This window comes from Brassica napus, chromosome A3 (assembly GCF_020379485.1).
Source record: "Brassica napus cultivar Da-Ae chromosome A3, Da-Ae, whole genome shotgun sequence".
Taxonomy (NCBI): domain Eukaryota; kingdom Viridiplantae; phylum Streptophyta; class Magnoliopsida; order Brassicales; family Brassicaceae; genus Brassica; species Brassica napus.
The window spans coordinates 12,835,033-12,857,947 of record NC_063436.1 but is presented as its reverse complement, the minus strand read 5'-3'; the positions used below and the strand labels follow the sequence as shown (position 1 = coordinate 12,857,947).

Sequence of the window (22,915 nt, the reverse complement as noted above, 5' to 3'; positions counted from 1 at the left end):
TTTAGTGTAATTTGTAAACTAAGTCCAAAAGTGTTATCTTATTTATAATTCTAGTCCCATTTCGTCTTTTTTTTTATTACATTAGAAATTTTCGGGAAAAATGCCAATTTCGACACAAACTATTTCAGTCATGCCAAATACGACCCGAACAATTGATCAGTGCCAAATACGATCTCAACTCAATTATAATTCAAAAAAACTACCCGAACTTCTTAAAACGTGCATAAATCTACATTGACTCTAACAGAAGTTAGTCAACCGTTAACAAGATAAAACGACGTCGTTTGATATACGAGGAAAAGTGCCAATTTCGACCCCAACACTTTCAATCGTGCCAAATAAGACCCGAACAAATGGTCAGTGCCAAAAACGACCTCAACTCAATTATAATTTAAAAAAAAATTATCCAATTTTTTCTAAAACGTGTCTAAATCTACATTAACTCTAACAGAAGTTAATCAACTTTTAACAAAGATAAGACGATGTTGTTTTGATATATGTATTTTTTTTTAAAATATGTTCATTTCGGGATTCAAATCCGTGCTGGGATATCCTTTTAAAGGGGCACACTAACAACTAGACTAAAATAATTTTTTGAAATATTATTACAAATTGAAATTCTCCATTATATAAACTACTATTCTTGTTCATCTTATCCAATTTAAAACTTTGGTGATTGCTTTATATATTTTAGTTATTGGTTAATTTGTCTAATATTTTGTACAACATATCTTAGTGAAAGAAAGGTAAAAGGCCTCTTAACATTTTTGAACAAAATATCAAAATACATAATATCAACTTTGAAAACTAAAACAATTCCCACTTAATTTTAAAAATTAAAAATAATTTATATAAGAAAATTGTATAAATAAATTCAAAGTTGTAAGCATATTTAAATTGTATAATATTTTATTATTTATTATTATACGATCTTAAATATGCTTACAACTTTGAATTTATTTATACAATTTTCTTATATAAATTATTTTTAATTTTTAAAATTAAGTGGGAATTTTTTTAGTTTTCAAAGTTGATATTATATATTTTGATATTTTGTTCAAAAATGTTAGAGGCGATCTCAGCTAGGCATCACCCAACACCGTGTCTACGCTCTTCTCCGCAACCGCGACACGGGTGACTGCCGTTTCTACATCCTCCACCGAAAACTCAACAGCAGTAACCGCTTGGTCATCGTCCGATCACTTTCTCCCGTGTCTTACCGTGGAAGCTTTGTCTCGGTGGGTTCGAAGGTGTACGTGTTCAACGATGTCGATGCCCTCTGCATTGACTGTGCCTCCCACACGGCGCAGCCCATCCCTGACATGCCACAGCGCTTCTCGGCAACTCCCATGCCTAGTAGAGTTGCTAATGTCATCGACGGGAAGGTTTACCTGATCGGTGATTCTCGTTTCACTTCTGATCATGGGATGTCGTGGAGGAAAACAGTGATGGTGCTTGATGCAGAAACGCAGACGTGGGAGCCTGTGATTAGAAAAGAAGACATGCGGGTTGGTCCTCTTTGGTCTGATGCGGTGGTGATGGAGGATAAGATTTGCATGAGAGGTATTAGGGAGAGCTATTCTATTGTTTACGAACCAAAGGAAAACAAGTGGGAGATGAACGAGGTGTTGAACTCTAAGGACTGGGAGGGTGGGTGTGTGGTTGATGATGTCCTCTACTATCTTGATTGCTCTGACAAGGCGTTAAGGGCGTTTGATCCAAAGCAGAGCCGCTGGAGTGTTGTCAACGGTTTGGAAGAGTTTTTGGCGGCTGAGACTACCCAATCAAAGTGGGCCAATGCGGTGAAGTGCGGCGAGAAGAAGTTGGCGCTCTTCTTTCTTAAAACACATGACGGCAAGAAGGTCATTTGCTGCGCGGAGATCGCTTTGGAAAGGCGCCAAGGTGGAGAGATTTGGGGTAAGATGGAGGCGTTTGATGTTGTCATCGAGGATGGTGGGCTGTTTGACGTGATGAAATGTGTAGCTGTTACGGTTTGATGCAGCATGAACTCTATTTAGGTCTTTCGTATTTTCATTTATCCTAAATGCCATTACGTGTGGTTGTAATTTCACTTATCCTAAATGCCATTTCGTGTGGTTGTAAGACTTGTGCTGTGTTCAGTTAAATTTGCTATGTTTTAATCTTGAATCGTTTCCTTAGACACGAAGTTTGATCGTCACGGCCTCATCACTGGTTTAGTATGTAATTGGAAATGTAGTCAGTTTTAGAATTTTACATGTTATCAGATTTGACGAGACATATATGTTTGGTTCATGCTCAACTTATGATGCACACTAAATGTAAGATCTTATGATGCAAACTAAATGTAAGATTCGCTAATGTTTGGTGCCCATGTTAAAACTATGATGCAAGCCTTTAGGGAGATGAATCAAAGAAAAGGGAACATATGAGTTTCGGATGAAATGAAAACCTTATAAAAACACACACACACAAACACCTTTTTTTTCCAACATTGGCTTGAGACACACACACCATTGCTCGAAACATATATGTTTATATATTGTTTCTGTTGATTGAAAATGTCGTCTTTTTTTAGAATTTCACGTACTAATCAAATATGACGAGACACTTACGGATCTTTTACCAAAGAAAATCAAGGATCTGCTTTGCTTTACATGGACTTGAGAAGGATCGAAGAGAATGGAGCCACTTAATGATTACAAATTATCTAAATGCATTTGAAATATATATCATAATAAAATAAGTTTTTTTAGTAGACATTTTTATGAACAACTTCTAGATTTAAAATTAGCCAGTCTATTAAGTCAAAGAATTAACTTATAGAAATTATTACAAGATTCAAAAGAAAATTAAGATTAGAATACAAAAATATGGTATTACATCACCCCTCTTAGTTGAGTATTTTTCTTCATAAAATATTATTCATATTTTAAAATAACAAAGTCTCTTAATCTCTTTTAAAATAACAAATCTCTTTATTAAAATTTCATACTCGTGTAGTTGTGAAGGCCAACTACCTAGTATATCTTAAATTACCAATCAATTGATCGCTTGTTATATTAAAGAAAAAAATAAGTTGTACAAAAATAATCTCAAAAAAATATAGAGAACATCCGTTGTTGATTTTCATTTTTCCATTTGAACGTGTTTAAGGAATTATCTCCCTCCCTACTCCTCTCGTTCGATTCGTGGAGGGTTATTGATTCAGCATGAACACTACTTAACGATTCCAAGGGATTCCTTAGCCATATAAAGGTCAATTGGATTCTGCTATTCGTGTATTTCAACCACAATAATACAAATCGTCCTAGTATTCTTTAGTTGCCCTACTAGAACTTATTGTTGTTGTAAGTTACAAAAAAAAAACTTATTGTTGTTGTACCAGTAATTTTATTAATACATATTTGCTTTAGTCGTACTATAATTGTTTTAACAGTACCTACAATTTTTAAAAATAGCTTCGATTTAATCTTTATACACGACAATGGACGTGTTAAACAACGAACATATTTTCTAACACCAGTGTAATGATTTTTGTATGTTTCAAAATTGTATAAAATAAACCAAATCATCTTTAAATATCATTTTTGTATCTGTTTTCAAAAACTCCGGTTTCATAACAGAATTTTGATTTTTTACATTACCCATATCAAATATATAATCTATTAATAAGAAAATTTCATGAAAATGACAAAAATTTACCTTTAAATGGAGATTCAAAATTGCCAAATGTAGAATGGTGGGTGAGGAGAATTATGGCGAAGGGGGAAGAATGTTAAGTTAGTGGAATCCTTGTTGAATTGTTGTATGAATATTTAATTTGAAGTTTAATTTTTTAGTTTAATATAGATAATAGGTGAGATGTCAATTATATTACAAAGAAAAGAATAGGTCATGAGAAAAAACAAATGGTATAAATAGTAAGATTATTAAGGAGTAGTGAGATTAAAATGTTTCCCATTAAGGAATTTTAGTTACTTGTCCATTATTTTTGCCTTTTTGGGTTATTATGGACTCAATCCCATAATAAAATTTATTTTATTATAATTCATAAATAAAGCGACTTTTCAATCCCTATAAAGAGTTTTCCATTCTCTGCTTCTTCTTTCATGCAACTCCTCGTCTCTTTGGGTCTTGAGTGTGTCTTACGTAAACCTTAAGTTACTTGCAGGCTTGTACTCAAAATCTGAAATTTTTCTTTCTCTCACTCTCCATCCTCCGTTTCTATTTAGTATGATTGGTTTCTTTTATCTTGTTGTTGAAAATCTGAGTGTAACTTTTTGGGTGGTTATGGTTTTTCCTCCTGCATACATTTCATGACCAATAATTACATAAAAATTGAAACTTTTGTTTGTATGCTGTAAACCCTAATATTCACCCATTACTTGCATGGTTTGTGGTCTTCAAATCAGCTTCTTAGCTATTTACTCTTTCTCCTTCTCTTTGTGATTCTTGCTTGATATGATATGTCTGAAGGTGGAATGTCTGAACTTGCTTGAATTGTCTGAGTTTGAAATATATATCTGAACTTGAAATGATGTCTGAACTTAGAATCAGCTAGCTCTCTTTTGTGTTTTAGGCTAGCCAATAACATATTTCCTTTTTTTTGTTAAGGTTGATTTCCTGATCCACTCAACGACAGCTTTCACATGTCTGAAAACATGGAGCAGCCTCTGAGTCCGTCGCTTCCAGATGACGTCATCATTGACATCGTAGCTCGTGTGCCCAGAAGCTATTACCCGACTCTCTCCCTCGTTTCCAAGAGTTTCAGGAAACTCATTGCCTCTCCTACGTTCTACAAGAGGCGATCCTTCCTAGGCATCACCCAACACCGCATCTATGCCGTCCTCCGCAACCGCAAAACTCGTGATGATTTCAGTTTCTACATTCTCCACAGGAAACTCAAATGCAGTAACCGCTTGGTCATCGTCGGATCACGTACACTTCATCACATGTGTTCCCGTGGAAGCTATGTCTTGGTTGGTTCAAAGGTGTACGGGTTTAACGATCTCCATGCGCTCAGCATTGACTGCACCTCTCACACGTCTCAGCCCATCTCTGACATTCCTCAGCTCATGACTAATAAAGTTGCTAATGTCATCGACAAGAAGATTTACCTGATTGGTGGTTCCTTTTTGCCGGATGAAAGTGGGTCGCGGGAAGCGTGGAAGAATGCAGTCGCGGTGTTTGATACAGAAACACAATCATGGGAGTGTAAGTTGGTAAAGGAAGACATGCATGTAGGTCTTGGTCCCTTTTGGTCTGATTCTATGGTGATGGAGGGTAAGATTTACCTGAAAGATTACAGCCACAGCAACTTTTTTGCTTATGAACCAGAGGAAAGGAAATGGGAATTGATGGACAAGGTGTTGAATTATCATAAATGGGTGGGTGCGTGTGTGGTTGACGATGTCTTGTACTATCACGATTGTTTCGATATGGTGTTGAAGGCGTATGATCCAAAGCAGAGGTGTTGGAGTGTTGTCAACGGTTTGAAAGATTTTTTGGCCGTGGAGACTGCCCACTCAGTTAGGTCCGAAGCGGTGAGCTATGGCGAGAAGAAGCTGGCTCTCTTCTTTCATAAGAACAATGACGGCAAAGAGGTCATGTGCTGTGCAGAGATTGCTTTGGAAAGGCGCCAAGGAGGAGAGATTTGGGGTCACAAGGAGTCGTGTGATGTTGTGTTTGAGGATGGGATGTTTGACATGGTCAAATTTGTTTCTGTTACCGTCTGATGCAGCATAATAATAATATCTCTATTTAGATCCCTTCGTATTTTAAATTATCCTAAATGCCATCTCGTGTGGTTGTAATAAGTTTGCTAACATCGTTTATGTTAAGACAAAACCTCGAGTGTGTGTTGTTTTATGCTGTCGTTTAAAACTTTGGGCTATGGTCTGTTAAATTTGCTATGTTTTATTCTTGAATAATTAATTACCTTAGAACTGAAGTTTCCCTCCTCTTCACAGGTTAAATTTTACGAGACATTTATGTTTGGTTCCCATGTTCAACTATGATGCAAGTATTTAATAGAGATGAGTTAAAGAAATGGAGTTTGAGATGAAATAAAAACCTTAAACAAACATACACCTGCCATTATTCGATATATAAATGTATATATTGTATCTTTTGATTGGAAATGTTGTCTATTTTAGAATTTTACATATTAATCAAATAAACACTTATGGATCTTTTACAAGGATGTGCTTTATTTTACATGGACTTGAGAAGGATGGAAGAGAATGAAGCCACATTGTATGCCTCAGCCACGCCTGCCACACCTTCCTTTACAAAATCATCCGGTGACTCGAGGTTTGTGTCAGCCTGGTGCAAAACATGACAACTGAGTCGGTCATGAAAAGTCAGAGAACCAAAGAAGATGAAAGAAAGAAAGAAACACTTACCACACGGAACCATTGCTTTCCCGACGGTGGCAGTGGAATCAGAGCCTTGACAAAGTAGTCATGGGCGTTGAAAGCCGCATAGACGTCTTGGCCGTTTACACCATCATGGAGCCTACCAAGAACAATCATATACTTATTAAATAGTTAGAAGCGATAATACAAAGAATGAGACATCTTTGTCAATTACGTGAAAGCTAGGAACTTGCTCTCAGAATTGTCCCAATTATCTTCATGCCACGTAATCTCGCCCTTCAGTCAAAAGACACATTACACATAAGAGTAGAGACACAAAGATTCAAGGAATACATTGTAAACGAGAGGATAACGATTAACTACTTTGCTGAGGAAATTTTCGTGCTTGAGTACATGGTGTGAATGTCGGAACTTGATCAACTCTGAAAAGAACCTGAAATGGCTCTCCTTCTTTGTGTCGAGCTGGATTTTTCAAAAGAAGCAAGACATGATACAACAGTTACAGGGGAGAATCCATAACAACCGCGAGATGTTAAGACTTGCCTCTTTCCACTGGAAATTGTTGAGAGCAGTATCATGTCCGTAGCTATTGTTATTACCATATCGGGAGTGTCCATATTCGTCTCCCATTAGCATCATTGGTGTTCCCTGATATCATTGATCAAGGGTCGGTCTCATATAAGATTGTAAACAACAATATCATAGTATGTTGGCAATAGTTTTTACCTGAGAAATCATCAAAGCTAAATGAAAATTCTTCATTTGTCGAACACGTAAGGACTTGATGTGAGCATCACCAGTTTCCCCTGTCACGAAACAGAGTATAAACTTGAATACCAAAACCAAGAAACTTCGATTGTGATAAAGTTATAAATTGTACCTTCCGAACCACAGTTCCAGCTATAATTGTCGTTACATCCATCATTTCCTCCTTCTCCATTGGCTTCATTGTGCTATAAATTACAGAAGAGATCTGTTAAGGCATAGACTCATTAACATCATTACATGAGAATATCAAAAGTACCTTAGAATTGTATGTTACAAGATCTCGCAATGTGAATCCATCATGCGCAATTATGAAATTTACACCGTGGTAAGGCTTCCGCTGGTTAACCTATATATAAGAGAAGCGAGTAATTGCGATGATCTCATGAAACCTACAAATAAAAATCAATAACTTGAATGGATCTTACCTGGTAAAGATCAGAAGATCCTGAAACCCGAGTAGCAAAGCTTCCTTTCATACCACAGTCACCCTAAAAATTGTGGAACATAAGAGTGTTAGTCTTCTTCTAACATCATTGGTCTATACACCAGATGAACAAAAGTCCATCGTTGTATACCTTGATAAATCTTCTAACATCATCCCTGTACATCCCATTCCACTCAGCCCACCTGAATTTAAAAAAAAAAAACCATGGCTCCACAATCCATCCCTGAATCTATCACAATTTGGAAATCGAAGCTAAAACTGTTACCTGTCCCAATTTGGAAACTTCCCGACAAGATATAATCCTCCACAATCCCAAGGCTCTGCAATTATTTTACATCTTGAGAGAACAGAATCTTTCGCGATTGCCTGATTCATTAAGAAATTTCAAAATGAATATGCTTACAGGCTACCACTATATCTGATAATACACAATCAACTTACCCTTATGAGTGGGGGAGCACTGAGTGGAGATCCATCTGTGTCCCGGCACAACACACTAGCAAGATCAAATCGGAAACCATCCACATGATACTCCGTGACCCTGCGTTTAGAAAAAGAGAAGAAAGCAGAACAGAGAGTGATTGACTATGTGAAGCAACCAACGAAATATCTATTTTCAGGATATTTGGTCCATTATTTGATCCATTATGATTTTTTCCGTACCAGTGCTTTAAGCTATCTAATATTAGCTCCATAACAACAGGATGGTTACAGTTCAGTGTATTTCCTGGAAACAGAAAACAAAAGAGACGTTGAAGGTTATATTATTAATTTGAAGTACAAATTTTCAAAAGTCAAGCCTGTATACGCTTCAAAAATAAAATTACCACAGCCGGAATAGTTAAGCAGTTGGTTGTTTGGATCAAGCATGTAATAAATCTGCAGATAGATTTCACACAGTTTAGAGCTCCAAATATCAAGATAATATTCATTAATAAACTCAGATGAGAGTCACCACTCTTATGACTCACCTTATTGTCTATGCCACGAAATGAAGTGGTATAAGGGTACTTATCATCAGCTTCATTGGTATGATTATAAACTACGTCCAAAATAACCTGCCGAAAAAGAATGGTAAGAATATTTCTGAAGAATCATCAGTTACATCATTTAAGCAAAAAGAGACTAGAGGCTCCAAGGAAAAAAGGGGGGCAAAACAAAGAGCGTTGCTTACCTCTATACCAGCAGAATGTAAGGCTTTGACCATTTCCTTAAACTCTTTGGAGGCTTTAATAGGATCTCCCTCACCACTAGCATAACGACTCATTGGAGCAAAAAAGTTAACTGTCGAGTAACCCCATGTGTTAACCTAGCAAACGAAAAACTCTTTTAGCTTGTGGAAGCGTTGGAGAATCACACTCCTGTATACAAGTATTAGACTTGTGCTTACCATGTGATCTCTAGGATTAGGACGCCTCTGAAGCTCCAGTTCATCAAACTCAAAGACTGGCAATAGCTCCACTGCATTAATACCCAGATCCAGAAGGTGTGGTATCTTTCAACACAAAGAAGTTACAAGAGAGATATAAATAAACATTGCACATAAACATACAACCAGATGAAACGTATTCTCTCGCTATCTGTGATAAATGATAGAGTATTTCTTGCTATTAGCTCTTCTGCTCATCAGATAATATGTAATCAATCATATCATCATACTTGAGAGGTAGAATACTGTTGTTACCTTCTCAATGAGAGCGAGGTAACTTCCTGCTATAGATGGATCAATCCCACTGGACTCATCCGCAGTAAAAGCACGAACATTCATTTCATAAATAACAAGATCCTTCTGCAATACAGTGACCGATGGTAAAAGAATTGAAAAAACAGTAGACCAGAGTCATCAAAATTAGCTCAGAAACAGAATCGTGCAAATGAAATTCGTACCTCAGGGATGTTAGGGAACTTGTAGTCATCTCCCCAGTCAAATGGAGAGGTCTCAAAGTCATAAGTTCCATAGAACTGAGCAAACTTCTGGCTACTATCTCCAAAAAAGCTCCGGCCTTTAACAAGCTTTGCATAAGGATCCAGAAGCAGAATGCTACGGTCAAAGCGATGCCCTTGGTTCCATTCTCCAGAACCATCAACACGGTAACCATAAAGAACATTTCTGAGTGGCAAATCCTATCACAACGTACAAAAAATCATGAGAAGACTGACAACAAGAAACGAATTGTCTAAAGGAATACTACCTCAACACAAATGTGCCACGTGTCTCCAGTTTTGTTTATGCTGGGATCCAAAACCAACTCCACAACATCCACATCATCTTCCTTATCACTATCAACCAAAGAACACAAACAAAGTTTAAAATCAAGAAGCTGAGACATCACATTGGCAAGAAACAAAACATATGATTTTAACCTCTGAGGAAGTGATAAGCAGAGTGTGACAGAAGTAGCGTTGTGAGAGAAGAGAGCGAAGTTGATTCCTTTATCAACTTGGGAGACACCAAGAGGAGACTTCTCGCCAGAGGAAACTTTGAAGGACTGTTTATTAGTTTCCGCCATTTGAGATGATTCTTCCTCTATCACGCGCTCTCGTGCGCGTCGACAAGTGACCTTAAGCGTTGAACGACGGGTACAAACCTGAGCTCCGGTCACTCTCCTGCTCAAAATTCAAATCAGAGTTCTGATTTTCGGATCGCGATTTCGATTCGAAGTGAGGGAAGCTGTAACTGACTAACCGTATGGGAATGAAGCCGGTGAAGACATTGCCGGAGGAGTGCAGCGCCGGGGGAAAACGGGAAGCAGCGCGGGAATAAGAAGGTGAGGCGAGCATCGGTTCTCTTCGATTCGTTCGATGATCGGAGAGAAGTGAGATGTTAGTGATGGGACTTTGGGAGAAACAACAAAAAAGTAGAGTTTCGAGAATGGAGGAGAACCGTTCATTGAGGTGACTGTCTGTCACGTGAACGGAAGCGCGAGTCTTGTGTATTCCTTACTTCTTTGTTTTCTTTTTTTTTATGGGGATTTTCTTGTTTGTCATTTTCCGGGAAAATATCTTTTGGTATGAGAAAAAGTAATTATGTTAGTTACTTACTTTGCAGAACGTTTTTTTTTAAACGCTAATACTTCATTGATCACACTTAATTGAAACATTCCAATCCAAAAGGTCGTGCAGGACAGCTGGTTTAGAAATGGCACCATCACTAGCAAAAATGATAGAATTGTAGTGGAGAGTTTTCAAACTTTCAATGGCCTAAATCCAGCTTTTAAAAAGATGCATCACGCTTGCAATAGATCCCAGTGAAAGATCGCATGCCATGTAATAAGACTTTACCTTCTCTGTTACTGAGAATCCATAAAGCTCCGCTTTGATGTCTAAGCTTTATCCCAAGCAAAGCCAATATCACACTTTAACCAAGATATTAGTGGTGGCTTTCCAACCAAAGATAATCCTCTTTTGTCTTTCTAAGTCTATTATTTTTTTCTTGCTTTTCCATTGTCTAATGAGAAACCAGTGGTCAACTTCTTCATAGATTGCACTAATGAAAAATGGTTCCAAAGCAAGTTTTCCTTCAAAGAAAAATGAATTTCTGTTTTCCATATTGACCATAGAACCCAAAAACCATTTCTTCTGATTCACGTGAAATAAACTCAGATTTTGTAAGCGGTTTTGCTCCCAGTTGGTTAGCTATTGAGGCTGGCTTAACAGGAGCATGATAGACTAATATAATTTTTCGATGTCAAAAAAAAAAAAAAACCATTTCTTCTGATCTTTCCCGGGTGAGTTGATTTTTCCTTGTATTTAAAACATACAAAAATGTTGGAGTAGACATAAAACATGATCAAAACCGTTTGGAGGGTGAGGGAAATTGCTAGCTGCCCAAGTTTGTTTTGCAATGGTGCAAACAAAAAGAATTTAAAGATTCACCCTCCAGATCATAAATCTGACAACGAATATCAATTTTCATATTTCATAAATTTTGAAATTAAAAAGTTGAGATTTTGGGATGAAATAAAAGAGGAAGTGAAAGAGAAATGATTTGTGTGTGTAAAAAATAAGAATATGAGAATGTGGATGTTTATTTTAGGTGTATTTAGAGCTTGAAATGGGTTGTTCATGGTGGTTGGTATATTGATAACAATGACAATATTGTAAATAAAAGATGAAGTTGAAGATGATTGAATAAAACAAGTATTTTAAAAAAGAATTAGTGACATTTTCGTGAATAATCTGAACTATTAGGATCAATATGACAAATAAAAGTTCCAAAACAGTAAGGATTAATTTTGCATTTGACTTTTTGTTTTGAGTTATTTTTGCAAAATCTCCTTATTATATTTCAAAAAACACACACAAATATTTTTTTTAAAATAATTTTTTTTAATGGTTGATGTAGGAGCTATTAGTCATTTCCATGTTAAAAATCTTACCAAAGATATGAATAACTACAACGAAAATTTTACGTGCCAACAATTAAGTGATGTCATGTCATAATTTCTCAAAGCCATTCATTTTTTAGATGATAATGAATATGCTGATGGCAATAAATAAATCAGTTTTCAAATAATGTCTAGGAGATTATTTGGTGAAAAATAATTTTTATACTACTGGATTTATTTGGTATTATTGGGACAAAAATAACTTCAAAACTAAATTAATTGCATAGAATTTATTTAAATCATTTTTAATATATCTGTATATATATTATCACACTAGGTGATTTTTTCATGCTTATGCACGGGTATAAATATTTATAAAGTAAATAAATTATAATAATTTATTAATATTTTGTCTTTAATTTTTAATTATTATGTTATTTATATTGTAATCAAAATGCATGGCTTATTTTAAATAAAAGTATGTTATTTTATCTAGTCAATTATATGTATAATTTTGGATATATAACTGTTTGGTTATTATTTGGATATATTAGATTACATTTATTTTTTCGATTCAACTATATTTTTGTTACACAGATTAAAATTTTGATTAATTTTGTTAATTCATGTAGTTTGATTCTTGTCTTAGATTTATAAATATATTCTAGTAAGATTATGTATCATTTAATATATGTTGCTTTGAGAATTAAATAGAAAAAGTACACTAAGGTGTTGATCGAATCAAAGTCACATAAATAAATATAAAAATGATAGTCTTTTGACACCTTATGCATATATATATAGATACAAAATACATAATTTTAATAGTTGGTTAATATATTTATAATATTATTTGACAATTTCATATTGATTTAGTAATATGCCAAGTCGTTCCATAATTTATATGTACAAAATATATAATTTTTTATTTAATGTTTGACTTTGTATAGAGTTTTTTGATTGGTCTAGTTACTCATTTTGTGGGCGTATTGTGTTACATATATTTCATCAAATTCAAGTATAACTATTTCTAATCTAACTCAACCTAATTATTAATTTTATTCATTGTATTAGTTTGGTTTTTCATATTAGATGTATAAATATATGTTTGATTACTTAGTAAGTTTGTATATGTTAATTTCCAAACATAAAGTGATGATAGGTACAAAATTGCATAAAAACACAACCAATAAATTTTAAAAGAGAAGATTGATTATTTACTTTAATATCAAGTTTATTTTTCTAAGCTTTCATTTTTATGACATCACATTATATATATAAAATATTTTCGTTTTAAGTTTTTTAAATATTTTTTTATCATATAAGTTATTTGAAAAATATAAAAAGTAACTTAAATAAGAAAAGAAAGATTAAATTAAAAAAATATTAAATTAAGTTTTATTCATTAAATATATCTTTTTATGTTATTCAAATGATTTTCTATTAATTGAAAAACAGATTGATTTAAATAAAATGCTTAATAATTTTAAAATATGTATTATGTTGTTTAAGATTATCTTTTAAAAGGGAAAATTATCTCTTTAATTTAAAATCATGATTATTTTGTGAACTTTCCTTATTATGAATTACACTATATATAAAATATATTTTCGTTTTAAAATTTATTAAAAAAATATTATATAGGTTATTTGAAAAAAAATAAATAAAAAGGAAACCTAAATAAAAAAGTAAAGATAATATAATATAACATAAATATTTAATAATGATAATTATATATATTTGATTTATTAAGTGTATCATCATAATAAACTACCGTAATAATTAACGTGAGTACGACACGTAGGAAAGTGACTTCTCAAATATTATTATAGAGATTTAAGACGTACATCTGTCATTTAATAAAAATAATCTACACATAATAATATCTAAGATAATAGTAATACTTGCTTCTACATAATTATATTTTGGCAGATTTAAGTGTTGTTAGTTATACTGTGTAAAAAAATAGATTTTAAAGTTGTACCAATTTTTATACGAATATTGTTACTATAAGAAACTTTCATAGAAACAAATTTTCAAAAATCTGTACTTTGTTTGATACACCAAACTATAACATTAACATTCACATATTAATTATTAAAGTATATTAAAATATTTTTAGAAGTGATATATTTCCTCCAACTACAAAAATTTCAATTATAACTGATATATTTATTATGATTATTTTTCAAAATAAAAACATCTTTCAAATAATATTTGAACTAAGAGAACGTCTCCGACATCCGTTACAAAATCAAATGATAACACCCTTGTTAACTAAACTGAAAACAACAAATTTATTATCCCTAGGTTCAATACCCTTTTGATTGATACAACAACCCAAGGGATCTTATTCTATAAATGCTAAGATCACTCTTCAACTTAGCAGTGGTTTCCACCATCATTGGTGACTGTGGTTTTGGTCTTCTGACTAACAAACATTTTGCAGTAAAAAGGATACTCTTCCACCAAAAAAAATAAATAAAATCCATTGTTTTTCATCAGAAATCTGGTACGAGCTGTTGCTTAAACACGATTTTTACGAACAATGACAGCCCACTTCCTATCCTAAGGTTGTGCAAACTGACTAGTTCCACATACGGTTCGTAAACCAGTTAAAATAATTAAGGATCCGAGTTTCAGGGAGGGGGAATCCATTTGAGAAGGTCAGGAAGAGCGCATGTGTTCTACCTGATGGAACGAAAGGATATTTGGTACGTTTATTACAAATATGGATATATTATTAATAAAAGGCATGTAGTATATTTTTTATCATATTCATAATAAATATATCAGTTGAGATAATAAATATCACTTAGCTAATCTTTATAATTAATATATTCATATTAATAAAAATATATCAAATATCTTTCCGTTTAATCAGGTACAAACATGCACTCTTTCTGACCTTCTCTTGTGGCTTCCCCCTCACATAAACGCAGATCCTTAATTACTTTAACTGATGCACCATGTGTTGAACTACTGAATGTGCATAAGCCTAGGACATGAGGTGGGTTGTCCTTGTTTAGGAACATCATGTTTAGCCCTGTTCGTTGTCTTGACGCTGCGATAGCAACCGGCGGCTAAAAAATGCAAAGAAAATAAAATAATTAACGGCATCTTCTTTTAATTTATGATGCTGGCTTTCCAAAAATATCCGTTTTTTTAACTTTGCTCGACGCAGGATTTTATGGCGTCACTAAATTCTAACAATTTCAGTCGCTGTGGTGTTGGCGTTCTGTTTTTACAACAGTGAACAAAAGGATGGATCTGCTATATTGTGTATATTTTGAGTCGTTGAACGCTGACGCAGCATTAGCAAAAAGAACAGGGCTTTTAAGAAACAATTCATACCAGACTTTATGATGGGAAACAATGAATTTTTTTTTTGTGAAGGGCAATCTTTTTACTGCAAAAGGTTCGTAAGTCAGAAGATCAAAACCACAATCACCGTGAGTACCAGCCACCCTAATGGTGGAAACCACTCCGGTTGTGAAAAGTGAACAGATCCTTTGGATTGTTGTATCAGTCAAAGGGGTTTTAATTGGACCTATCAAGGATAAAATTGTTTTTTTAGATTAGTAACAAGGGTGTTATCACTTGATTATGTTACAGATTTCGAAGACTTTTGTCTTAGTTCTAATATAATTTGAAACCTGTGTTTTTTTTTTAAATAATAATGATAATAAATATATCAAACTATAAATAAAAATTAATTTATTTTTGTAGTTGAGAGAAAACATATCACTTCTACAAAAACTTCCATATACTTTCATGATTAATGTGTAAATGTTAATGCTATATTTAGGTGTATCAAACAAAATAATATTTTTGATAAAAAAAAACTGTGAAAATTTATTAAAGTAACTATAATTGTATAAAATTATTGGTACAACTACAAAATCTCGTTTTTACACAGTATAACTAAAGAAACTTGAAATCTACTAAAATATAACTATGTACAAGCAAGTATTACAATTATATTAGATATTATTATTTGTAAATATTATATTATTTTTATTAAATATCAGTTGTACAGTTTAATTGTGATAATATATCTACATTTTAAAACATGTGTTAAATACATTTTTTTTTTGAACATTGTTAAATACATTTTATGAAATTAATTTTATTTTAAAATGACATAAAATTTGAAATGATATATTTTGCCATTTGCTTCCAATATATACTTATTTTTTAAAAATATTTATAAAATTTGCATTTTTTGAAAATTTTATAAAAACTATAAATATCCTAAACCTTTCAAATTATTTATAAGAATTTCATTATAATCAATTTTTCCAACCACCGTAGAAACCAATTTCGAGCTTTTAAAGCTCAACCATTGCATTTGTATCTCTTCTCTTCTCACTCTATATCAACAAAACTTCATTTCCTTTGATTTCCTCTCCAATTTCATCTAAAAACTCTCATAAATTTTATTTTCAAAAATACATTTTTATTTTGCTGATATTCAAAGTTTAGGCAATGAAAAATATGGAGACTGATAGTTAGACATTGGGGTGTAGCCTTGTCTCGATTGACGAAGAGAGAGCTGGTGTCGGTGGATCCACTATTTGCGATGGCGGTTCACAGTGGTGTGTTTCTTGCCGGTCCGACAACAATAAGGTTGCTTACAAAAGGACTTCCATATCAGTTAGTGGGCTGCTTATTTGAAGTTTGGGCCTCTTCCATAAATCTCGGTGTTCTCTCTCTCTCTCTCCACGCCGTTATTCTCATCTCCTCTCCTTCCACATCGTTTGCTCAACATTGATATCTGGATTCGAATTTTTCGAGTGGGATGACGCTAGGGTTGTTATCAGCGATTGGAAGATCATTCCGGAGAAAGCGAGCGTCTTCTCTTGATATTCTCTCTCCCAAACGAGCTCCAAGAGACTTCTACAAGGGCAAAAACTGCAAACCTACTGGTTTCCACACCAAAAAAGGTTTTTCCACTTCTTCCCAGATTTAAATATTTGGGCAATTTCATCATCACATATGTATATAATATTAAAGTATTTTTGGATTAGTTTTCATACTCTTTGCTCTAAGTTTTGCAGGAGGATATGTCGTGCAGTCAGATAAATTGCCAAACTACGTAATCCCTGATCTCACCGGCTTTAAGGTTCCTTTTTCCACCCTATGTGTCTTTTAATCTTTGATTCTTCTAATATTGGATATCTCAGTAAGCTATTGTGCTGATTGAACATTTTGGTATTCTACAGCTGAAACCGTACGTGTCTCAGTGCCCTATAGAGGTCAACAAAACAACTGAAGCTTCCCAGTGAAACATTTTCAGAAGAAATATGTATTTGAGTCTTCATAAGCTTGTGCGTTTGTTGCTATTCTTATGATCCTTTATTTTCTTCAAGGAACTTATGACAACTTTTGGGTTAATGTTTGTTTACTCTCTCTACCATTTCAGAATCAGAAAATTATGATATAAACATAGAGAGATAACTCGATGTGCCGAGATTTATTAGTGTCATCGTCACCACTTGTTTTGCTACAAACGCAGATTCATTTTAATCAAAGTTGTTACTACACACCTCGAGTTGTAAATGGTGTAGAGCTACACTCGAAAAATGATTTTTAACAAAGCACTCAAGTTTAGGGTAATGGGAAGAAAATTGATCAAGGAATTAAGTGAAGCTTGAACAATAATAAATATTGAACAACTTGTAAGGAGAGTGTGTTGCATCAAACCATGCTAAAAAGCTCATCATGCTAACAACATTGTCTCATACACCACCCATTCTCACTCACCCCGTCATCATACTTAGGAGCCATTTCACTATGTAACATGGACGTAACCATTTCTAGTTAAGACAAGAGTAGCTTAAATTTGCGGACTGTCATCTGCGAAATTCGTGTGTTTTATTATTCTTAATCGTTTCTCTTTCAAATGGATTCAGTTAAGTTATGGCCACTACAATTACCATGGTAAGTCCTCACGAGAGCTACTAACATTTAAAGGAAGGAGCTACTAACATTTAAAGCAGAGTTTCTCACGAGAGTAACAATTTGTTGTTTGCTTCAGAAGCACTTCAAAACTTGATGCAGCTTAACTACTGGAGATAGATGGTTTCTATTCTCAGCCTAAGACATTAAACTACAGATGAGGTTGTGAGGAAGCAAACCTCAAACAAGTCTTAAAGTAAACATAGCCTACTTAAGTCTCAAGAAAGCGATCTAATAATAAAACATACCACAAGTTTTAAACAAACAACATAAACACAACAACACACACTTACGGTTTTGTCTACGTTAACGATGTAAGCACACTTCCAACAACACGTTGGGAATTAGGATAATCTAAATACGAAGGGATCTAAGCAGAGAAGTGATGATTATGCTGGCATCAAACCGTGACAGAGACACATTCCACCATGTCGAAAGGCCCATCGCCAATGACAATGTGACACCACTGCACCTTACCCCAAATCTCTCCTCCTTGACGCCTTTCCAAACCAATCTCCGCACAGCAAATCATCTTCTCGCCGTACTGTTTCTTAGGAAAGAAGAGAGCCAGCTTCTCCGCACCGTAGTTCACCGTTATGGACAACCTTGAACGACCAGTCTCCACAGCCAAAAACTCCTCCAAACCATTAACAACACTCCAACAGCCTTGCTTCGGATCATACGCCCTCAGAACCTTCCCGGAACGATCATGATAGTACAAGACGCCATCAACCACACAGGCACCCTCCCAGTCCTTAGAGTTCATCACCTCGTCCATCAATTCCCATTCCCTTTCCTCTGGTCCATAAACAAAAGAATTACCATTCATGTAACCTTTCAGGTAAATCTTATCCTCCAACACAACAGAATCAGACCAAAAGGGACCTACACCTACAGCCATGTCTTCATGTACCAACTTAGGCTCCAACGACTCCGTTTCTGTATCAAAGACCGTCACTGCCTTCTGCCACACTTTCATCCACCCGGTCCCCTGGACGTAATGACAAAACGCATCACCAATCACATAAACCTTCTTCCCGATGACGTTAACCTCTTTATAAGACATCCGCTGAGGAAAGTTGGGTCCGCGCTGAACCGTGTGAGAGGTGCAGTCAAAGCTGAGCACTGAGAGGTCGTTGAACACGTACACCTTCGAACCAACCGAGACACAGCTTCCACGGGAAGACATGAAAGGAAGTGACCGGACGACGACCAAGCGGTTGTAGCCGTTGAGTTTACGGTGGAGGACGTAGAAACTGAACTCACCGGTGTTGCGGTTGCGGAGGACGGCGTAGAGACGGCGTTGGGTGATGCCTAGCTGAGATCGTCTCTTGTAGAGCTTAGACGAGGCGATGAGATTCCTGAAACTCTTGGAGACGAGGGAGAGTGTCGGGTAGTGGCTTCTGGGCACACGAGCTACGATATCGATGGTGACGTCGTCTGGAAGCGACGGAATCAGAGGAGACAGCAGCATCTCGGGAGATTGCTTCATGTTTTCAGACATGTGGTTGATATGAGTGTCCTAAGGAAATGGAAAAGACGAAAGCTTTGTTTGTTAGTCAACATAAAAAAATATCAATTTGGTTCCGAGACCAGACAGAAAAGTTTTACTAAGCAAAGTTTCAATTTTTATCAAAGTAGAGGTCAATATATTACTCAAACTCCATCAAGAGATGTACGCAGGACTGTTTATCATGCATATTTCAACACTAACGTAACGCTCTAAAAAAAAATAACCAAGCAGGACCATTACTCTACAGTAACAATCAAAGTTTCAATTTTTATCAAAGTAGAGGTCAATATGTCACTCAACAAGTAAGTAGGACGAGCTTTCGATCATTTATCACGCAGATTTCGAAAGCAACCCCAAAACATTACACTAAATTTTCAACAAGCATAAAGTAACCAATCGAAGGAGATGGTAAAGGAGAATGGAGATACAGAGACGAAGATGTGAGATTTTGCGGAAAAACCTGCAAGAATCGAGAATTTCAGCAAGGAGATTTGGGTTTCGCACAAACTCGAGAGCAAAAGAGACGAAGACTACTAGTGCTTGTAAGAGAGAAGATGCATGGAGCAGAAGAGAGTCTCTTCTTCAGGGGTTTATGTTAAAAAGCTCAAACGGCAACGTTCTACTTGTGGCCCATAATAGTCAATCCGAGATCCATAGCCCAATAGTATCTTAGTTGGCCCATTAAATATGTCAGTTTGTGGCTTTGATGTTTGTTTGTTTATCAAACTCATTTGTGGATTTCGCTATGTGACAGTAGCTTAAATTTGAGGACTGTCTTCTGCGAAATTCTTGTTTCATATCCTTAGTGAATTCAGGCAAGTTGTGGCCACAACTGGATTAGTGATACTAAAAGATAATTATTATCATGGTGAGTCCTCACTTGAGCTAGCACTTGACATTTATAAAGGAGCTACAAGAATTTTTGAATCAGAGTTTCTCACGAGGGTAACAGTTTGTTGTTTGCTTCAGAAGCACTTCCTAACTTGCTGCAGCCGAACTACTGGAAATACATATGACTATAATTCTCAGCCTAAGACATTAAACTACAGATGAGGTTGTGAAGAAGCAAAGTTCAAACAAGTCTCAAGGAAACGATTATAGAACATAGCAAACTTCAAGTCTCGATCTAAGATAAAAACATAGCACAAGTTTTAAACGACTACATGAAACACATTACTACGTTAACGATGTAAGCTAAGCACACTTCCAACTACACGTTGGGAATTAGGATAATTAAAATACGAAGGGATCTAAATAGAGATATTATTATCGTGCATCAAACCGTGACAGACACACATTTGACCATGTCAAACGGCCCATCCTCAATGACAACATCACACGACTCCATCTTACCCCAAACCTCTCCATCTTGGCGCCTTTCCAAAGCAATCTCCGCGCAGCAAATGACCTGCTTGCCGTCATGTTTTTTAGGAAAGAAGAGAGCCAGCTTCTTCTCACCGCACTTAACAGTATTGGGCCACTTTGACTGGGCACACTCGGACGCCAAAAACTCATCCAAACCGTAGACAACACTCCAGCGGCTCTGCTTTGGATCATACGCCCTTAACGCCTTCTCTGAACAATCGTGATAGTAGAGGAGATCATCAACCACACACGCACTCTCCCAGTGCTTAGAGTTCAACACCTCGTCCATCAACTCCCATTTCTTTTCCTTTGGCTCGTAAACAAAAGAATTAGCATTCCTGTGACCTTTCATGCAAATCTTATCCTCCAACACCACCGCATCAGACCAAAGAGCACCAACCCACATGTCTTCTTTCATCATCACCGGCTCCCACACTTGCGTCTCTGAATCAAGCACCATCACTGTTTTCCTCCACGACATCCCATGATCAGAAGTGAAACGGGAATCACCGATCAGGTAAACCTTCCCGTCGATGACATTAGCAACTTTACTAGGCATGGGAGTCGCCGAGAAGCGCTGAGGCATGTCAGGGATGGCCTGCGCCGTGTGGGAGGCACAGTCAATGCAGAGGGCATCAACATCGTTGAACACGTACACCTTCGAACCCACCGAGACAAAGCTTCCACGGTAAGACACGGGAGGAAGCGATCGGACGATGACCAAGCGGTTTCTAGAGTTGAGTTTTCGGTGGAGGATGTAGAAACGGCAGTCTCCCGTGTTGCGGTTGCGGAGAAAAGCGTAGAGACGGTGTTGGGTGATGCCTAGCTGAGATCGCCTCTTGTAGAGCTTAGGAGAGGCAATGAGTTTCCTGAACTTCTTGGAGACGAGGGACAGTGTCGGGTAGTGGCTTCTGGGCACACGAGCTACGATGTCAAGAGTGACGTCGTCTGGAAGCGACGGAATCAGAGGAGACACTGACAGCTCCATTAATTCAGACATGTTAAAGATGACCTAAATAAAGGGAAAAGACGAGTAACTAAATCGCTGAGAAGCTGATTACAAGTCCAGACAGAAGTCTTGTGCAATATATTTAGACAGAAAAGTTTCAATTTTTTTTTCAAAGTGGAGGCCAATATATCACTCAAAACCCATCAAGAAGTGTACGCAGGAGAACCTTTTATAATGCAGATTTCAACAGTAATCACCAATAACAAATTAACTAGGCAGGACCATGACTCAACAGTAAACACTCAAAAGTTTCAATTTTTATCAAAGTAGAGGTCAATATGTCACTCAACAAGTAAGTAGGACGAGCTTCCGACCATTTGTCATGCAGATTTCCACAGTAAACCACCAAAAACATTACAATCAAGTTTCAGCAAGCATAAAGAAACAATCGAATGAGATAGTAAAGAAGAATTGAGACACAGAGAAAGAAGAGTTGAAATTTTTCCGAAATAACCTGCGAGAAGCGAGAATTTCAGCAAGGAGATTAGGGTTTCGGGCAGACTCACTCGAGAGTACAAGAGACGAACACTTGTAGCTGTGTACTTGAAGGGAGAGAGAAGATGCATGAGGAGAGAAGAATCTCATCAGGGGTTTATGTCAAAACGCTAAACGGCGACGTTTTCATGGCCCATAATAATCACTTCGAAGTACATAGCCCAATAGTATCTTAGTTGGCCCATTAAATAGATCAATTGGTGGCTTGATGATGTTAAGTATTTAGCTTTTGCAAATAAGCCTTACAATTTCCAAGTATTAACTAAGAGCATCTCCAACCCACCTCTATTTCTATCTCTATAATAGCATTTTGAGGCAAAACCACTCCAACCCATCTCTATTTTTGCCTCTAAAATAGAGATTGCTATTTTCTCCTCTATTTATAGAGGAAAAAATAGCATTCCTCTATATTTTGCTCTATATGTAGAGATCTCTATTTTAGAAAAATACATTGGAGTAAAACTCAACTCTATTATAAAGTTTCTCTATTTTAGAGGTAAAAATAGAGAAATACATTGGAGATGGTCTAAACCAATCTCTTTTGTGGATTTCGATTTGGGAAGTGAAGTTTATTTTTACTTTTAAAAAATTGCATTTGTATATTACAAAAAAAAAAAAAAACAAAAGAAAACATTTTGATAAAAAGGCGTTACATTATTTTATAACCATAAC

At 35.6% G+C, this 22,915-nt stretch overlaps 6 protein-coding genes across 9 annotated transcripts; 3 read left to right on the top strand and 3 right to left on the bottom strand.

The window, feature by feature from the left end:
- The first annotated feature begins 1,017 nt into the window (after positions 1 to 1,017).
- Positions 1,018 to 2,141, top strand: LOC125606905 (F-box/kelch-repeat protein At4g38940-like). Its single transcript, XM_048775996.1, has one exon. The coding sequence runs from the start codon at positions 1,323 to 1,325 to the stop codon at positions 1,995 to 1,997; it is 675 nt and encodes a 224-aa protein (XP_048631953.1). The 5' UTR covers positions 1,018 to 1,322; the 3' UTR covers positions 1,998 to 2,141.
- A 1,905-nt stretch (positions 2,142 to 4,046) lies between these two features.
- On the top strand, positions 4,047 to 5,932 carry LOC106443740 (F-box/kelch-repeat protein At4g38940-like). 3 transcript variants are annotated; one of them, XM_048775993.1, is made up of 2 exons: positions 4,047 to 4,153; positions 4,597 to 5,932. In XM_048775993.1, the coding sequence occupies exon 2, from the start codon at positions 4,632 to 4,634 to the stop codon at positions 5,715 to 5,717; it is 1,086 nt and encodes a 361-aa protein (XP_048631950.1). In that variant the 5' UTR covers positions 4,047 to 4,153; positions 4,597 to 4,631; the 3' UTR covers positions 5,718 to 5,932. The 3 variants fall into 3 exon arrangements, with proteins under 3 accessions (XP_048631950.1, XP_048631952.1, XP_048631951.1); XM_048775995.1 differs by having other exon boundaries at positions 4,069 to 4,143; XM_048775994.1 differs by having other exon boundaries at positions 4,080 to 4,213.
- A 124-nt stretch (positions 5,933 to 6,056) lies between these two features.
- On the bottom strand, positions 6,057 to 10,516 carry LOC106438474 (isoamylase 3, chloroplastic). Its single transcript, XM_013879641.3, has 22 exons — positions 10,259 to 10,516; positions 9,937 to 10,179; positions 9,765 to 9,852; positions 9,460 to 9,696; positions 9,257 to 9,361; positions 8,963 to 9,067; positions 8,747 to 8,881; positions 8,544 to 8,630; positions 8,400 to 8,451; positions 8,236 to 8,299; positions 8,014 to 8,113; positions 7,838 to 7,938; positions 7,703 to 7,754; positions 7,553 to 7,615; positions 7,384 to 7,473; positions 7,240 to 7,312; positions 7,086 to 7,165; positions 6,903 to 7,007; positions 6,723 to 6,821; positions 6,574 to 6,635; positions 6,387 to 6,498; positions 6,057 to 6,306 (listed from the first exon to the last, which is right to left on the bottom strand). The coding sequence occupies exons 1-22, from the start codon at positions 10,351 to 10,353 to the stop codon at positions 6,196 to 6,198; spliced, it is 2,259 nt and encodes a 752-aa protein (XP_013735095.2). The 5' UTR covers positions 10,354 to 10,516; the 3' UTR covers positions 6,057 to 6,195.
- A 5,751-nt stretch (positions 10,517 to 16,267) lies between these two features.
- On the top strand, positions 16,268 to 17,365 carry LOC106443739 (39S ribosomal protein L41-A, mitochondrial-like). Its single transcript, XM_013885292.3, has 3 exons — positions 16,268 to 16,846; positions 16,961 to 17,025; positions 17,126 to 17,365. Exons 1-3 carry the CDS (start codon positions 16,702 to 16,704, stop codon positions 17,186 to 17,188), a joined length of 273 nt encoding a protein of 90 aa, XP_013740746.2. The 5' UTR covers positions 16,268 to 16,701; the 3' UTR covers positions 17,189 to 17,365.
- Positions 17,366 to 17,960: 595 nt separating this feature from the next.
- LOC106443738 (F-box/kelch-repeat protein At4g38940) lies at positions 17,961 to 20,235 on the bottom strand. Its single transcript, XM_013885291.3, has 2 exons — positions 19,835 to 20,235; positions 17,961 to 19,383 (listed from the first exon to the last, which is right to left on the bottom strand). Exon 2 carries the CDS (start codon positions 19,363 to 19,365, stop codon positions 18,262 to 18,264), a length of 1,104 nt encoding a protein of 367 aa, XP_013740745.2. The 5' UTR covers positions 19,366 to 19,383; positions 19,835 to 20,235; the 3' UTR covers positions 17,961 to 18,261.
- A 210-nt stretch (positions 20,236 to 20,445) lies between these two features.
- Positions 20,446 to 22,363, bottom strand: LOC106438473 (F-box/kelch-repeat protein At4g38940). 2 transcript variants are annotated; one of them, XM_013879640.3, is made up of 2 exons: positions 22,203 to 22,363; positions 20,446 to 21,751 (listed from the first exon to the last, which is right to left on the bottom strand). In XM_013879640.3, exon 2 carries the CDS (start codon positions 21,737 to 21,739, stop codon positions 20,651 to 20,653), a length of 1,089 nt encoding a protein of 362 aa, XP_013735094.2. In that variant the 5' UTR covers positions 21,740 to 21,751; positions 22,203 to 22,363; the 3' UTR covers positions 20,446 to 20,650. The 2 variants fall into 2 exon arrangements, with proteins under 2 accessions (XP_013735094.2, XP_048631947.1); XM_048775990.1 differs by having other exon boundaries at positions 22,255 to 22,348.
- Between the last annotated feature and the right edge of the window lie 552 nt (positions 22,364 to 22,915).

Coding starts and splice junctions, on each gene's coding strand:
- LOC125606905 (XM_048775996.1), top strand. CDS start 1,323: ATGCCACAGCGCTTCTCGGCAACTCCCATGCCTAGTAGAGTTGCTAAT.
- LOC106443740 (XM_048775993.1), top strand. CDS start 4,632: ATGTCTGAAAACATGGAGCAGCCTCTGAGTCCGTCGCTTCCAGATGAC.
- LOC106438474 (XM_013879641.3), bottom strand. CDS start 10,353: ATGCTCGCCTCACCTTCTTATTCCCGCGCTGCTTCCCGTTTTCCCCCG. Junction 9,068..9,256: donor ACCTCGCTCTCATTGAGAAG/GTAACAACAGTA, acceptor TTGTGTTGAAAG/ATACCACACCTTCTGGATCT. Junction 7,474..7,552: donor GATCTTCTGATCTTTACCAG/GTAAGATCCATT, acceptor TCTTATATATAG/GTTAACCAGCGGAAGCCTTA.
- LOC106443739 (XM_013885292.3), top strand. CDS start 16,702: ATGACGCTAGGGTTGTTATCAGCGATTGGAAGATCATTCCGGAGAAAG. Junction 16,847..16,960: donor TGGTTTCCACACCAAAAAAG/GTTTTTCCACTT, acceptor TAAGTTTTGCAG/GAGGATATGTCGTGCAGTCA. Junction 17,026..17,125: donor CTGATCTCACCGGCTTTAAG/GTTCCTTTTTCC, acceptor GGTATTCTACAG/CTGAAACCGTACGTGTCTCA.
- LOC106443738 (XM_013885291.3), bottom strand. CDS start 19,365: ATGTCTGAAAACATGAAGCAATCTCCCGAGATGCTGCTGTCTCCTCTG.
- LOC106438473 (XM_048775990.1), bottom strand. CDS start 22,314: ATGCATCTTCTCTCTCCCTTCAAGTACACAGCTACAAGTGTTCGTCTC. Junction 21,752..22,254: donor TTCGTCTCTTGTACTCTCGA/GTGAGTCTGCCC, acceptor CCCTTTATTTAG/GTCATCTTTAACATGTCTGA.